This window comes from Macaca thibetana, chromosome 7, assembly GCF_024542745.1.
Source record: "Macaca thibetana thibetana isolate TM-01 chromosome 7, ASM2454274v1, whole genome shotgun sequence".
In the NCBI taxonomy this organism is placed as follows: Eukaryota; Metazoa; Chordata; class Mammalia; order Primates; family Cercopithecidae; genus Macaca; species Macaca thibetana.
The window spans coordinates 101,112,832-101,126,305 of record NC_065584.1 but is presented as its reverse complement, the minus strand read 5'-3'; the positions used below and the strand labels follow the sequence as shown (position 1 = coordinate 101,126,305).

Here is a 13,474-nt window from a genome sequence, read left to right as displayed (position 1 = left end):
AGAACATCAAGAATTGCCAGCAAACATCAGAAGCTAGAAGAGTCAAGGAAGGATTCTGCCCTAGAGCCATGGGGGCTGGAGGGGAGCAAGTGCATGCCAACACTTTGATTTTGGACATCAAGCATTCAGAACTGTGAGACAATTTTTGGGTTTGATCCTTTGTTACGGCAGGCAGCCCTAGAAAACTCAAACAAAAGAGAAAATTGTTGTACATGAGGCAGTAATTGTTGAGGACTTTGACTGGAGAAGCCAAGGCACATAAAGGAAGTTGTTCTGTTTCCAAGTGGAAACAGAATTGCTCAACAAGCAGAATTCAGTGGTGTGGAGTATTGGATCAGTCTCCTTAAACACATATTCAGGTAACTGACCTTTATTCTTGGTCTCTTCTTCTTTCCAAATACCATATTCCATTGATCCTAGAGGCACATATCACATCTCTGAAATCAGCCTGACTGTTGGCCAGCGAAAGGAAGTGTAAAAAAGTTAAAAAAAAAAAATCACATGGAGAGACAATCACAGACAACTTGTGGTACACAATATTATATTAACAATTTAAAAATATGCATATAAATGCATTTCTATCTATATATAACTTCTATCTATATGATTATCTATCTACATATACTTTTTTTTTGTATTTTTTTTTTTTTTTAGTAGAGACAAGGCTTCACCATATTAGCCAGGATGGTCTCGATCTCCTGACCTGGTGATCCGCCCGCCTCAGCCTCCCAAAGTGCTGGGATTACAGGCGTGAACCACCATGCCCGGCCTATCTATATATAATTGTATAAATTCTATCTATATAGCTATATATAATTTCTATCTATAATGCAAATCTACATATAATTTATATCTATAGATATGTAGATATCTATCTATATATATATGTAGATATCTATATATATGTAGATAGAAAAGTTAGGGAATTCACTGCAGGTGCTGTTTGAGGTCCACTTTTTAAACCTAACATTACATAATAAAACACTATTTTAAGAAGCCGCACCAGGCCGGGCGTGGTGGCTCACGCCTGTAATCCCAGCACTTTGGGAGGCCAAGGCGGGTGGATCACGAGGTCAGCAGATCGAGACCATCCTGGCCAACATGGTGAAACTCCGTCTCTACTAAAAATACAAAAATTAGTCTGGCCTGGTGGCGTGCGCCTGTTGTCCTAGCCACTCAGGAGATCAGGAGGCTGAGGCAGGAAGATCGCTTGAACCCGGGAGGTGGAGGTTGCAGTGACCCGAGATTGTGCCACTGCACTACAGCCTGGGCGATGGAGAAAGACTCCGTCTCAAAAAAGAAAAAAAAAAAAAAAGGAGCTGCACGATGTTCCCCTTGGGCGTGTACCACACCTTATTTAACCATTCCCAAACTGTTTCCATTTTTTTCTGATGTTAAATAAACTCTAAGAAGTACAGACGTCTTTTATCTGGCTCTCCGATTACCTTCTGCAGATAAACTCCTAGAAGTTCCTGGCGCAAAGGGAGTGAACCTTTAATTTTTTTTGAGACAGAGTCTCGCTCTGTAGCCCAGGCTGGAGTGCAGTGGCGCGATCTCGACCTCGGCTCACTGCAAGCTCCGCCTCCCGGGTTCACGCCATTCTCCTGCCTCAGCCTCCTGAGTAGCTGGGACTACAGGCGCCCGCCACCGCGCCCGGCTAATTTTTTGTATTTTTAGTAGAGACGGGGTTTCACCATGGTCTCGATCTCCTGATGTCGTGATCCGCCCGCCTCTGCCTCCCAAAGTGTTGGGATTACAAGCGTGAGCCACCGCGCCCGGCCGAACCTTTAATTTTTAATAAAATTTTTTAAATTACAGAAAATTAAAGCCGTAGTCGTCGGATTCTACTTCATAGACGGTCCACAGAGATTTCAACCAGTTCGATTGAAACCATCCCAAATTCCCTCCCCGCACTAAGTTTTCCTCGGTCTTGGGAAACGTGGCCCAGCAGTCCGCACTCACGAGTGCGCACAAATGCGGGCCTCTTTCCAATGGGGAAACTTCTTGACACGCCCCCGAGGCGCCACCTCTTTAAAATTTAAAACGAAGGCCCAGGCCAATGAATGCTAAGCGTCTCTCGAAACACAGAGACCCGCCCACCATCACTCCCTTCACCAATCAGACTGAAGTTTTCTCCACTGCCCCTCCAATCACCGCCAAAAATGGAAGTTGCTCCCATAACTTACGTAAGGCAAGCAGCCAATAGGAGCTAACCTTGGAAACTAGCTCCGCCAATAGCAGCAGCTCCTGAAGAGCGCGGGAGCCTTTCGACCAGGGTCCCAAAGGAAAGCAGTGAATGGCGCTGGTTCCCTGAAGGAAGGGACTAAGGGACGGTGGCACGGGCCCGGACCGGGGCCCCGGGGCGGCGGCACGGCCGATATGGCATGCTGTCACAAAGTAATGCTACTGCTCGACACCGCGGGCGGCGCCGCTCGCCACAGCCGGGTCCGGCGGGCCGCCCTGCGCCTCCTCACCTACCTGAGTTGCCGATTCGGCCTGGCCAGGGTCCACTGGGCCTTCAAGTTCTTTGACTCGCAGGGGGCGCGGAGCCGGCCGTCCCGAGTGTCTGACTTCCGCGAGCTGGGGGCTCGCTCGTGGGAGGACTTTGAGGAGGAGCTGGAGGCCAGGCTCGAGGATCGCGCCCACCTGCCCGGCCCGGCGCCCAGGGCCACCCACACGCACGGCGCCCTGATGGAGACGCTGCTAGACTACCAGTGGGACCGGCCCGAGATCACGTCGCCCACGAAGCCGATCCTGCGGAGCAGCGGGAGGAGACTGCTGGACGTGGAGAGCGAGGCCAAGGAGGCCGAGGCCGCGCTCGGGGGCTTGGTGAACGCCGTCTTCCTCCTGGCCCCCTGTCCGCACTCGCAGAGGGAGCTGCTGCAGTTCGTGTCTGGGTGCGAGGCCCAGGCCCAGCGCCTGCCGCCCACCCCTAAGCAGGTGATGGAGAAGTTGTTGCCCAAGAGAGTCCAGGAAGTCATGGTCGCCCGAAAAATCACCTTCTACTGGGTGGATACCACCGAATGGTCTAAGGTAAGGAAGGTTACAGTCGTCTCGGCGTGCGCGGTGCGTTCCTCGCTAACCAGAACTTGGCAGCGTCCTTAGAGCAGCCACAGACCCGGAATGAGACTAACATGACTATGGCTCCCTTCGGAAGGAAATAAATAAATAGGGACAGTTTTCACAACAAAATGGGTAGTTCCTCATTACCTACTGTTTAAGACCCCTCACTATTTGGGCCCTACCTGCCTTCCCAGACTTGATTTTCCTACACACTACATCTACTCTAGCATATTAAAGTCCAGTCTAGAAAATCAACAGGTCTGGACCGCTTGTTTTGTGTTATGTGTGTTCTTCAATCTGCCTGGAATGCCAGTTCTCACTCTTCCAGGCCAGTCCTAACTTCACTTACCCTTTAACGCTTCCCCCAGTGACAACTGCTCAGTCCAGCGTCTGAATTGCTATACACATTTTTGTGTGACACTTAACCCTTTCTCCATATGTTTTGATTGTGCACATCTCTCACTCTCCATCTAGTCTAAAAATACCTCAGAGGCAGGCAGCAGGTTTTAACACAATACCCAGATGTGTGAGTGTGTATATATGTGTGTGTGTGTATATATGTATATATGTGTATACATGTGTGTGTATACATATGCATGTATATGTGTGTGTGTGTGTGTGTGTGTGTGTTTTGAGATAATCTATGTCGCCCAGGCTGGAATGCAGTGTCACAATCTCGCCTCACTGCAACCTCCACCTCCCGGGTTCAAGCGATTCTCGTGCCTCAGCCTCCCAAGTAGCTAAGACTACAGGCCCACGCCACCATGCCCAAGTAATTTTTTTGTATTTTTAGTAGAGACCAGGTTTCATGCTGCCCAGGCTGGTCTCGAACTCCTGGCCTCAGGCAATCCGCCTGCCTTGGCCTCCTGAAGTGCCAGGATTATAGGTGTGAGCCACCATGCCCAGCCACCCAGATGTGTATTAAACATTGTAGGTGTTCAGTCAGTATTTGCTGACTAAATGAGTAAATACTTGCAAACTTAAAGTCTTACATGGCTAATTTGGATTTTTGTTGAAGCGGTGAGGGCCCCTGCTCCTGTTAAGTGCTAGGATAAGTATATATTTTTGCCTTCATCCTTCTCCTCATTGCATTTCATTTAGTCAACAAATGTACATTGAGAAGCCAGTAACATTGAGTGCCTACCACACTGTTTGAGCTGCTGGGGACATATTAGCCAAAGCAGGGAACAGATTAAACAGATAAGCAAGTGACAATTTCAGATCATGCTCTGGAGAAAATAAAACGGGGTGAGAGGATGGGAGTAGAAGGAGGTGGTTATTGTATATAGGGTGATAGTCAGGGAAGGCTTTTTTTTTTTTTTTTTTTGGAGACAGAGTCTTGCTTTGTCACCCAGACTGGAGTTGCAGTGGCACGATCTCGGCTCACTGCAACCTCTACCTTCTGGGTTCAAGCAATTCTCCTGCCTCAGCCTCCCAAGTAGCTGGGATTACAAGCGGGTGCCACCATGCCTGGCTAATTTTTTTGTATTTTTAGTAGAGACGGGGTTTCACCATGCTGCCCACCCTGGTCTCAAACTCCTGTGCTCAGGCAATCCGCCAACCTCAGCCTCCCAAAGTGCTGGGATTACAGGCGTGAGCCACTACGCCCAGCAGGGAAGGCCTTTTTGAGCAGATAATTGAATGGTGAAGGAGGAGGAACTCAAAGGTAGGTAAAGAACATTCCAGGTGAAGAGATGAGCAGGTGTAAGGATTTCAGCTGGAAATGAACTTAGTTTGTTTCAGAAACAAAAAGGCAAGGAGTGCTGAGACCTAGTAGGCAAGGGGAGCAGTGTGAGAGGAAGTCAGAAAGCAGGAGAGGCCGACCTGTAGGGCCAAGGTCAAAAATGTGGATTTTGTTCTAATTAATTAATGGGAAGTCTTTGGAATGTGGTTTAACCAGGTGAAAGATGCCATTCCACTTAATGGAAATACATGTCACTAACCCAGGAGTGAGTTAAATTGCAAGATTACAGATGGAAAATGAGCAAGTATTTAAATAATGATATGGTGTGTTAACATTTTCAAAGTGCCTTCACATACAAAGCCCGAAAAAGGCGTGGCAAATGCAAAATAAGGCAGCAGTGGTTTGTCAAGAAAAGGAAAGGACAAGAAGTGTTTAAGGAGATGATAAACATTTATGGGGAAAAGAATCTTAGAAATATTAAAATTTAAGGCAGCCAGTCAAGCCTTAGACACAGTATACAACACATTGCTCAGTTTGAAACAATTCATATCACATCAAAAACTTTCTTCTGGAATTGTATTTTGTTAAATATTGGCTAGAAATAAGTTAGATGGGGCTTGATGGGTCTTGGAGATTCTTTGTCTCACTTTTTTTCTCTTTAATCTCTCTCTCTCTCTCTCTTTTTTTTTTTTTGAATAGCATTGAAATAAGTGGGTTGACTGGATATTTTTAAAGATCCCTTCCTGAGGGGATGGGTCTTCTCTGAGGCTTCCCTTCTTACATCTGCTGTTTCCCCTAAGAAAATGCCCATCAGACACTCTTAAGCTTTTCTGGAATTTTCTTCTGCTGAAGATCTAGCATTTCCTATTCAAAAACCTGCCCAGCCATGCTGGGCAAAAGGAAGGTTTAGGCTGTGTCCTTGAGGAGTGCTCCGTCCAGGAGTGGGCAAAAGGGAAGAAGAGAAAATCCAGGTCCTGCCTTGGGGAGCGCACAGTTTGGGAAGTATAACTGGGAGAAACAGAACTTGCACTTACATTGGAGGCGGAGGGATCCAAGCGCATAAAACAGGATATCATATTTTCTAAGATACAGGATAGAATAGAGGATAAGAGACCTCTGACACATTTTCAACTTTACGCCTTAGATTTATTCAACACATATTTGTTCCATACCTGCCAGGCATGCTAAGGAATCAAATAGATGTAGTCCCTGCTCTCTTAGAGCTTATAGTCTAGTGGACATTTACAGATCCCCAAATTTGAAACTACCACTAGGACGTGTCTGTCACTTATCCTATAATATACATACGAATGAAAAATGTGACCATACTCTGTAGTATACTGTTCATATTTTTGTTTTTGTTTTGTTTTGTTTGAGACAGTCTTGCTCTGTTGTCCAGGCTGGAGTGCAATGGCGCAATGTGGGCTCACCGCAACCTCTGCCTCCCGGGTTCAAGTGATTCTCCTGCCTCAGCCTCCCGAGTAGCTGGGATTACAGGCACGTGCCACCATGTCTGGCTAATTTTTGTATTTTTAGTAGAGACAGGGTTTCACCATCTTGGTCAGGCTGGTCTCGAGCTCCTGACCTGAGGTGATCCACCCCACCTCGGACTCCCAAAGTGCTGGGAGTACAGGCTGTTATTTTTTTTTAATCACATGTTTTGCTATGGTTTGAATATCTCTCCCCTCCAAAACTCATGGAGTAATGGGTGTCATGGGAGTGGGACTGATGGCTTTATAAAAAGAGGAAGAAAGTGTTGAGCTCACTTGCTCAGTGCTTTGCCCTGTGCTGCCTTGGGATTCTGCAGAGTCCCCACCAGCAGGAAGGCCTTTGCAAAGTGCAGCGCCCTGGCCTTGGACTTCTCAGCCTCCATAACTGTAAGAAATAAATTCCTTTTCTTTACAAATTACCTAGTTTCAGCTATTCTGTTATAAGCAACATTAAACAGACTAAGGCATGCACACATTACCTTTCATAGAAACTTAATGTCCTTTTCAACACTTATTACAGTTACATCTTCTCCCCCCACCCCCGCCCCCCAAGACAGAGTTTCGCTCTTGTCACCTAGGCTGGAGTGCAGTGGTGCGATCTGGGCTCATTGCAACCTCCGCCTCCCAGGTTCAAGCGATTCTCCTGCCTCAGCCTCCCCAATAGCTGGGATTACAGGCACCGACCACCACACCCAGCTAATTTTTGTATTTTTAGTAGAGATGGGTTTTCACACTGTTGACTAGGCTGGTCTTGAACTCCTGACCTCAGGTGATCCACCTGCCTTGTGGATCAAAGTGAGGGGTGCTCCACCACCAGCCATAAAGTTACATCTTAACCTTTCATTTCATTAGCAGGGTTTTTTTGTTTGTTTTCCCGGCTGGTCTTCTGGCTGAAACAATTTCAACAAAATTTTTGCGTCCCTTTGGCAGCAAATCCTAATCAGGATCTATGGCGTCTGAACTAGGTTACCATTCTCTCCATAGCAGTGAACACAGATATAGATACATGGATGGTAACAGCACATACTAATTAATTGGTTAATCTAATACAGCATTTTCCAGATTGATACGCATAACTGAAACAAAAGTTTAGATAGATTAGAAGGTAATGTGCTCCAGTACATTGTTTATCTTCGTTACATGGGATCTTTTTTTGTGTGTGTTTAATGCTGATCATAAACCACTCAATTAATCCATCAGAGAATCTATCAAAGTCCACCAGATGGTCATGATCCAAATTTTAAAAGCAGTCTAGGCCAGGGCTAGTGTTTCATACCGGTAACCCCAGCTTTGGAAGGCTGAGACAGGAGGATCTCTTGTACCCAGGAGTTTGAGACCAACCTGGGCAACATGGTGAGACCCCATCTCTACAAAAAATACAAAAGTTAGCCAGATGTGGTGGCACATGCCTGTACTCCCGGCTACTTACTCAGGAGGCTGGGGCGAGAGGATTGCTTGAGTCCAGAAAGTTAAGGCTACAGTGAGCCATGTTCATGCCACTGTACTCCAGCCTGGGCAACAGAGCAAGACCCTGTCTCAAAAAATAAAAATAAATGAAAGCAGTCTATTCAGAACAGTCCTGGGTTCTTGGACTGGTCCATCATTGCCTTGCTGTGACCATGGATGATACCCTGCTTGTCTTTGAACTTGACTATAATAGGAAGTTTGGGAATGACCTAGTTGACGTTCAAGACCCTTCTAGTTCTAATTCCTCACATTCACATAGCAGTTTATAGTTTATAATTGTTAACTGGCATGATGAGCATATTCTAAGGGGTGTGCTCCTCCTTCATATTCATAGTAACTGAATATTGTTGTTATACTGTGATGCCATGTTAAATATTTTATGTTGGTACTGTTTTATTCACCCCACCCCTCACTTCAAGATCCTAGACATGGCACATAGAGGTTGCTCAATAAAAGTTTGTTGAAAGAAGGTTGACTGAAGAGTCAGCTGTGTGTGAAGGAGTGAAGCAGGGCTTTTACAAAGAAAGCAGGATTTGAGCCAGATACAGAAATGTAATAACCATTCAGTTGGTGAAGAAGGAAGGGGAGGCACAGGAAATATAAATCAGCAAAAACAGGGAAGCCTTAAAATATGGCATGTTCAGGAAATAGCAAATGGTTCAATATGTCTAGAAGGAGTGGGAATGGATGAGGGGTAGAAGATAATGTGTACCAAAAGCTGGTTTAGGGTTGGATTGTGAAGGGCTTTGTGATTATGCTGAAGAGTTACTTTATTCTGGAGGCAGTGGGAAGCCTTTCAGAATTTCAGAGAAGTAGCATGATTAGAGAAGTGATTTGGAAGAATACTTAGAGCACCATGGAGGAACGATTAGAGGCAGAGCACAGACTTTACAGGCTATGGTAAGGGTTAGGGCAAAAGACACGACGAGGCCTCAGTTTGTCTGGCCTCTGCACAGGGCTGTGGGTGGGCAAGTCAGAGCAATGGCCACCATCTAGGGGAGGTGCTCCTGCCTCACTCCCATGACACCTGGCCATTATTGTGTTGTGCTGTATAGGACATAATTATTTTTATTAATAGGCCGGGCACAGTGGCTCACGCCTGTAGTCCTAGAACTTTGGGAGGCTGAGGCAGGCAGATCACTTGAGGTCAGGAGTTCAAGACCAGCCTGACCAACATGGTGAAACCCCGTCTCTACTAAAAATACAACAATTAGGCGAGCACGGTGGCACATTTCTGTAATCCCAGATACTTGGGAGGCTGAGACAAGAGAATCGCTTGAACCTGAGAGATGGAGGTTCCAGTGAGCCGAGATCATGCCACTGCACTCCAGCCTGGGTGACAGATCAAGACTCTGACTCAAAAAAAAAAAAAGTTATTTTTATTAAAGTATAATGGTTCTATGTTCCTTCTAACATTTTATAATCTATACCCAGTGATTTGTGTCACTTCTTTCTGTTCCTTGACAAAAAATGTAAATGAGGTACTATTTTTACTAAATGAATGCTTTCTTAAAGGCATAGTAGGTAGTAATTTGTTCTGGTGCTGCACAGTAGCTTGATGCTGACCATTATTTTTGTTTAGCTCAGCAAATACATTGGTTGTGTAATTTGACCCTTTAATATTGGTTTCAGCTTTACTTTCTCCTGATTTCCTTTACTTTTATTTATGAATGCCTAATGTGTAGTAACCTAAGGTTTTTTGTCATTTTATTTGAGATGTGGGAATCCCCAGACCACCTTGGATACTGGACTGTTTGTGAACTGCTCCACCATGGAGGTGGCACTGTTTTGCCATCTGAATCTTTCAGCTGGGATTTTGCTAAAGCTGGGGAAATGCTGCTCAGGAGTGAAATAAAGCTGTCAAGTGAACCTCATCTCTCTCCGTGGATTTCAATGCTGCCAACTGATGCCACTTTAAACCGTTTGCTCTATAATTCTCCTGAGTATGAGGCCTTGTTTCCACGGATGGAAGGAATCTTATTTCTGCCTGTTGAAGGTAAGCAAATAATATTTTAAGGTTTTTTTGGTAAATCTCAGTTACATTAATTTCTTCAAAGAAGCTTTTTAACTTCTTTGGCATTTCTCACAGCCCAGGCACTCAATGAATGCTTGTCATGAAAGAATTAAAAGACATCAAGGCAAAATCAGAGATACTGTAGGAAAGATTTGAACTCTAATTCAGTACAACTGCCAGCCTGTGTACAAAAAAAATAAGTGAATGATTGATTTAAAAGTTTACCAGCTATTCCCAAAGCAGGGTAATATTATTCAGGTGCCCAAGCACATGGGTATAATATTTCATTGTCTCATAGAGGAGATTGATAAATTGAAGACCATAGAGAAACAATGGTCAACTAAAAGAAGAAATAAATTAGTCTACAGAAACCCAGAATGATGCCTGTTACCAGGAAAAGCAAACATGTTGGAATCTTCATTAAATTTGTTTCACCTTATGATTTGCTATATGGTAAATCTCATTTCTGAATACACTGTATAGTCACAGAAATAATACTGCATAGAGATATATACATAAAACTGTGGTACATTATGTGCAGTTTAAGGAATTTTCAAGAGTAGTTTTGTTTATGTAATTTCATTACACAGTCTTTAGAATTTAACCTCCTCATAAGATATGATGCACTGTACTTTATGGATTTAAGAAGTGGTATCTTCTTTCTCATAAGTAGTAAACATTGCTTGAATACTTATTTCTTTTCTTTTTCTTTTTTTTTTTTTTTTTTTTTTTTTTTTTTTTTTGAGACGGAGTCTTGCTCTGTCGCCCAGGCTGGGGTGCAGTGGCCGGATCTCAGCTCACTGCAAGCTCCACCTCCCGGGTTTACACCATTCTCCTGCCTCAGCCTCCTGAGTAGCTGGGACTACAGGCGCCTGCCACCTCGCCCGGCTAGTTTTTTTTTTTTTTTGTATTTTTTAGTAGAGATGGGGTTTCACCGTGTTAGCCAGGATGGTCTCGATCTCCTGACCTCGTGATCCACCCGTCTCGGCCTCCCAAAGTGCTGGGATTACAGGCTTGAGCCACTGCGCCCGGCCTCTTTTTTTTTTTTTTTTAAGACAGGGTCTTGCTCTATCACCCAGGCTGGAGTGCAGTGGTACGATCATAGCTCAGATCGCAGCTCACTGCAGCCTTGACCTCCTGGGCTCAAGGGATCTTCCCACCTCAGCCTCCCAAGTAGCTGGGACTACAGGCCTGAGCCACCACACCTTGCTCATTTTTGTATTTTTTGTAGAGATGGGGTTTCGCCATGTTGCCCAGGCTGGTCTTTAACTCACTGACCTCAAGTGATCCTCTGGCCTTGGCCTCCCAAAGTGCTGAGATTACAGGCATAAGCCACCATGCCTGGCCTTCAATACTTATTTCTAAGTCATAATTTCTGAGAAGTTCTGCCATTACATATTGCCTTTGTAATTCCATTTGTTTATAGCTTTTTCTATAGAGCTAAATGAACTTGCTGTGATGGCGTGGCAGTAGAATAAGGGTTGAAGTGTTCAACTAAGTGACAGTATCTCAACTGGCAACTTGATTTTCTTCTTATTGTTAATAAATCTCTTTTTAGTATGTATTCCTTATATTTGAATTTTAATCTTTTTTTCTTTTTAATTTTAATTTGGCATTCTGGTCTAATTAATCTTTATTTCTAGCAGGCAAAGAGATTCAGGAAACATGGACAGTCACCCTAGAGCCCTTGGCCATGCATCAGAGACATTTTCAGAAACCAGTCAGAATTTTTCTAAAAGGCTCTGTGGCCCAGTGGTCTCTCCCAACGAGCAGCACTTTGGGCACCGACAGCTGGATGCTACAAAGTCCAGAGGAGAGCACAGCAACTCAAAGGCTGTTATTTCAGCAGCTGGTAAGCAGGCTGACTGCTGAAGAGTTACACCTGGTAGGTATCCTCAACACGGGAAGTTATTCTTGTCTAACAACATACTGGTAAAGTGAAATAAGTGTGTTTATAAATGCCTTACACAATATAGTCTTAGTAAAACTGATTATGCTTTTGCAAATAATATTGTCGACATTATAGTATCATGACAGCAATGCTCATTAGAGAAGAAATAACTTATAAAATTGCATGTATCAAGAATCCAATTAAGTTAAATTATATTCCCATAGGGAAGAAGGCAGTTGGCCAGATGGAGTGCTTATGTTAGGGTAGTAATGTGATGAGTGATTTCTCATTATTTTTTAAGTATTCTGTTATATATTTACTACTTTTATATAAGTATTTAAGAAAAAGCTGCTACACAGTAAAATTAGGTATAATAGTATAGTAGTTGTGTAACTATATACAATGCAATATAATTGTCTGTGTAACTCAGTAGTTGGACAGTAGTTACACAAATGTAGAAATGTCTTCTGAAAAGGAACATATACATATCCAGATTTGATTTAACGGTGATTATTATTTTTAAACTACCAGCAAATTCCTTACCTTACTTTGTCTTTTGCCTTTATACTCTCAGGAGGGGTCTCTTTTCTGGTTCCCATTGTAAAATATTCTGGAGAAAAATAGAGTAGTCTTTGGACAGATGCTGTTCTAAGAGTTGTGTGCTCTGAGGAAAAGAGCACTGGGTTTGGGAGTCGGTTATCTGGATTAGGTCTCAGCTCTGCTGCCTACTGTATGTCTGGATAAATCTCTCAAGTGGTATTTCTGCCTCATGGTTAAGTACATGGGTTTCAAAGTCACATATGCTTGGCATCTTCTTTTACCAAGTAGGTGGCTTTAACAGGTTACTTCTGCCTCAGCCTCAATCCCTCCTTTATAAAATGGGGATAATAATTATTTTACCTCAGGACGATTGTGAGGATTCAATGAGCACATAGTAAATACCTAGTAAATATTCCTGGTAATGTCAGGTTTTACTTATTTGTTTTTTTTTTTTTTTTTTTTTTTGAGACGGAGTCTCGCTCTGTCGCCCAGGCTGGAGTGCAGTGGCCGGATCTCAGCTCACTGCAAGCTCCGCCTCCCGGGTTCACGCCATTCTCCTGCCTCAGCCTCCCGAGTAGCTGGGACTACAGGCGCCCGCCACCTCGCCCGGCTAGTTTTTTTGTATTTTGTAGTAGAGACGGGGTTTCACCGTGTTAGCCAGGATGGTCTCGATCTCCTGACCTCGTGATCCGCCCGTCTCGGCCTCCCAAAGTGCTGGGATTACAGGCTTGAGCCACCGCGCCCGGCCAGGTTTTACTTATTTGTAAATAGAAATATTAGGACTCTGTGATTAATAAATTCCCTTCTACCTCTAATAATTATCAAATCTATCTCTTTTTTTTTTTTTTCATAGTTTTCACATTAATAATCATTGGGAAAATGGTTATTCTGTCTTTTAGTACACTACATTCTTCTTTAGGCATATTGACAATAATATTCTCAACTAATTAGAACTTCTCACATAGGTTGCTGATGTGGACCCTGGTGAAGGCTGGCCCCCCATCACTGGAGTTATTTCCCCGCTCTCTGCCAATGCTACAATCCTCACTGTGTTCCGCGCCAAGGAGGCTGAATTTCAACGACATGTTCTCCAAACAGCTGTGACTGACAGCCCCCGGGACACAGCTTCCCTTTTCTCAGATGTTGTGGATGGTATATTGAATCAGACTCATGATTCACTTGCAGATACTGCTTCTGCTGGTAAGCTCCTAAACCAGTAACTAACATAGTCTAGGGTGGTTTGCAGTCTTTTCCAGCATTGGGACTTTTTCACTGTGCAGTTAGTAAAACCCCAATATGTTATAACACAGATAAAAGAAAGCTAC

At 44.1% G+C, this 13,474-nt stretch overlaps 2 protein-coding genes across 3 annotated transcripts in view; both read left to right on the top strand.

The window, feature by feature from the left end:
- WDR93 (WD repeat domain 93) overlaps positions 1-13,474 on the top strand; it is a 289,540-nt gene that overhangs the window by 122,399 nt on the left and 153,667 nt on the right. The gene's annotated exons all lie outside the window — the stretch shown is intronic.
- The window catches only part of TICRR (TOPBP1 interacting checkpoint and replication regulator), a 55,345-nt gene continuing 44,250 nt past the window's right edge, over positions 2,380-13,474 (top strand). Inside the window, exons 1-4 of one of the 2 annotated variants that reach the window (XM_050797715.1) lie at positions 2,380-3,033; positions 9,421-9,700; positions 11,365-11,603; positions 13,115-13,349. In XM_050797715.1, the coding sequence (XP_050653672.1) occupies positions 2,380-3,033; positions 9,421-9,700; positions 11,365-11,603; positions 13,115-13,349 (1,408 nt within the window). Of the gene's footprint in view, positions 3,034-9,420; positions 9,701-11,361; positions 11,604-13,114; positions 13,350-13,474 lie in introns of both variants that reach the window. The other variant, XM_050797714.1, reaches the window with a different exon arrangement.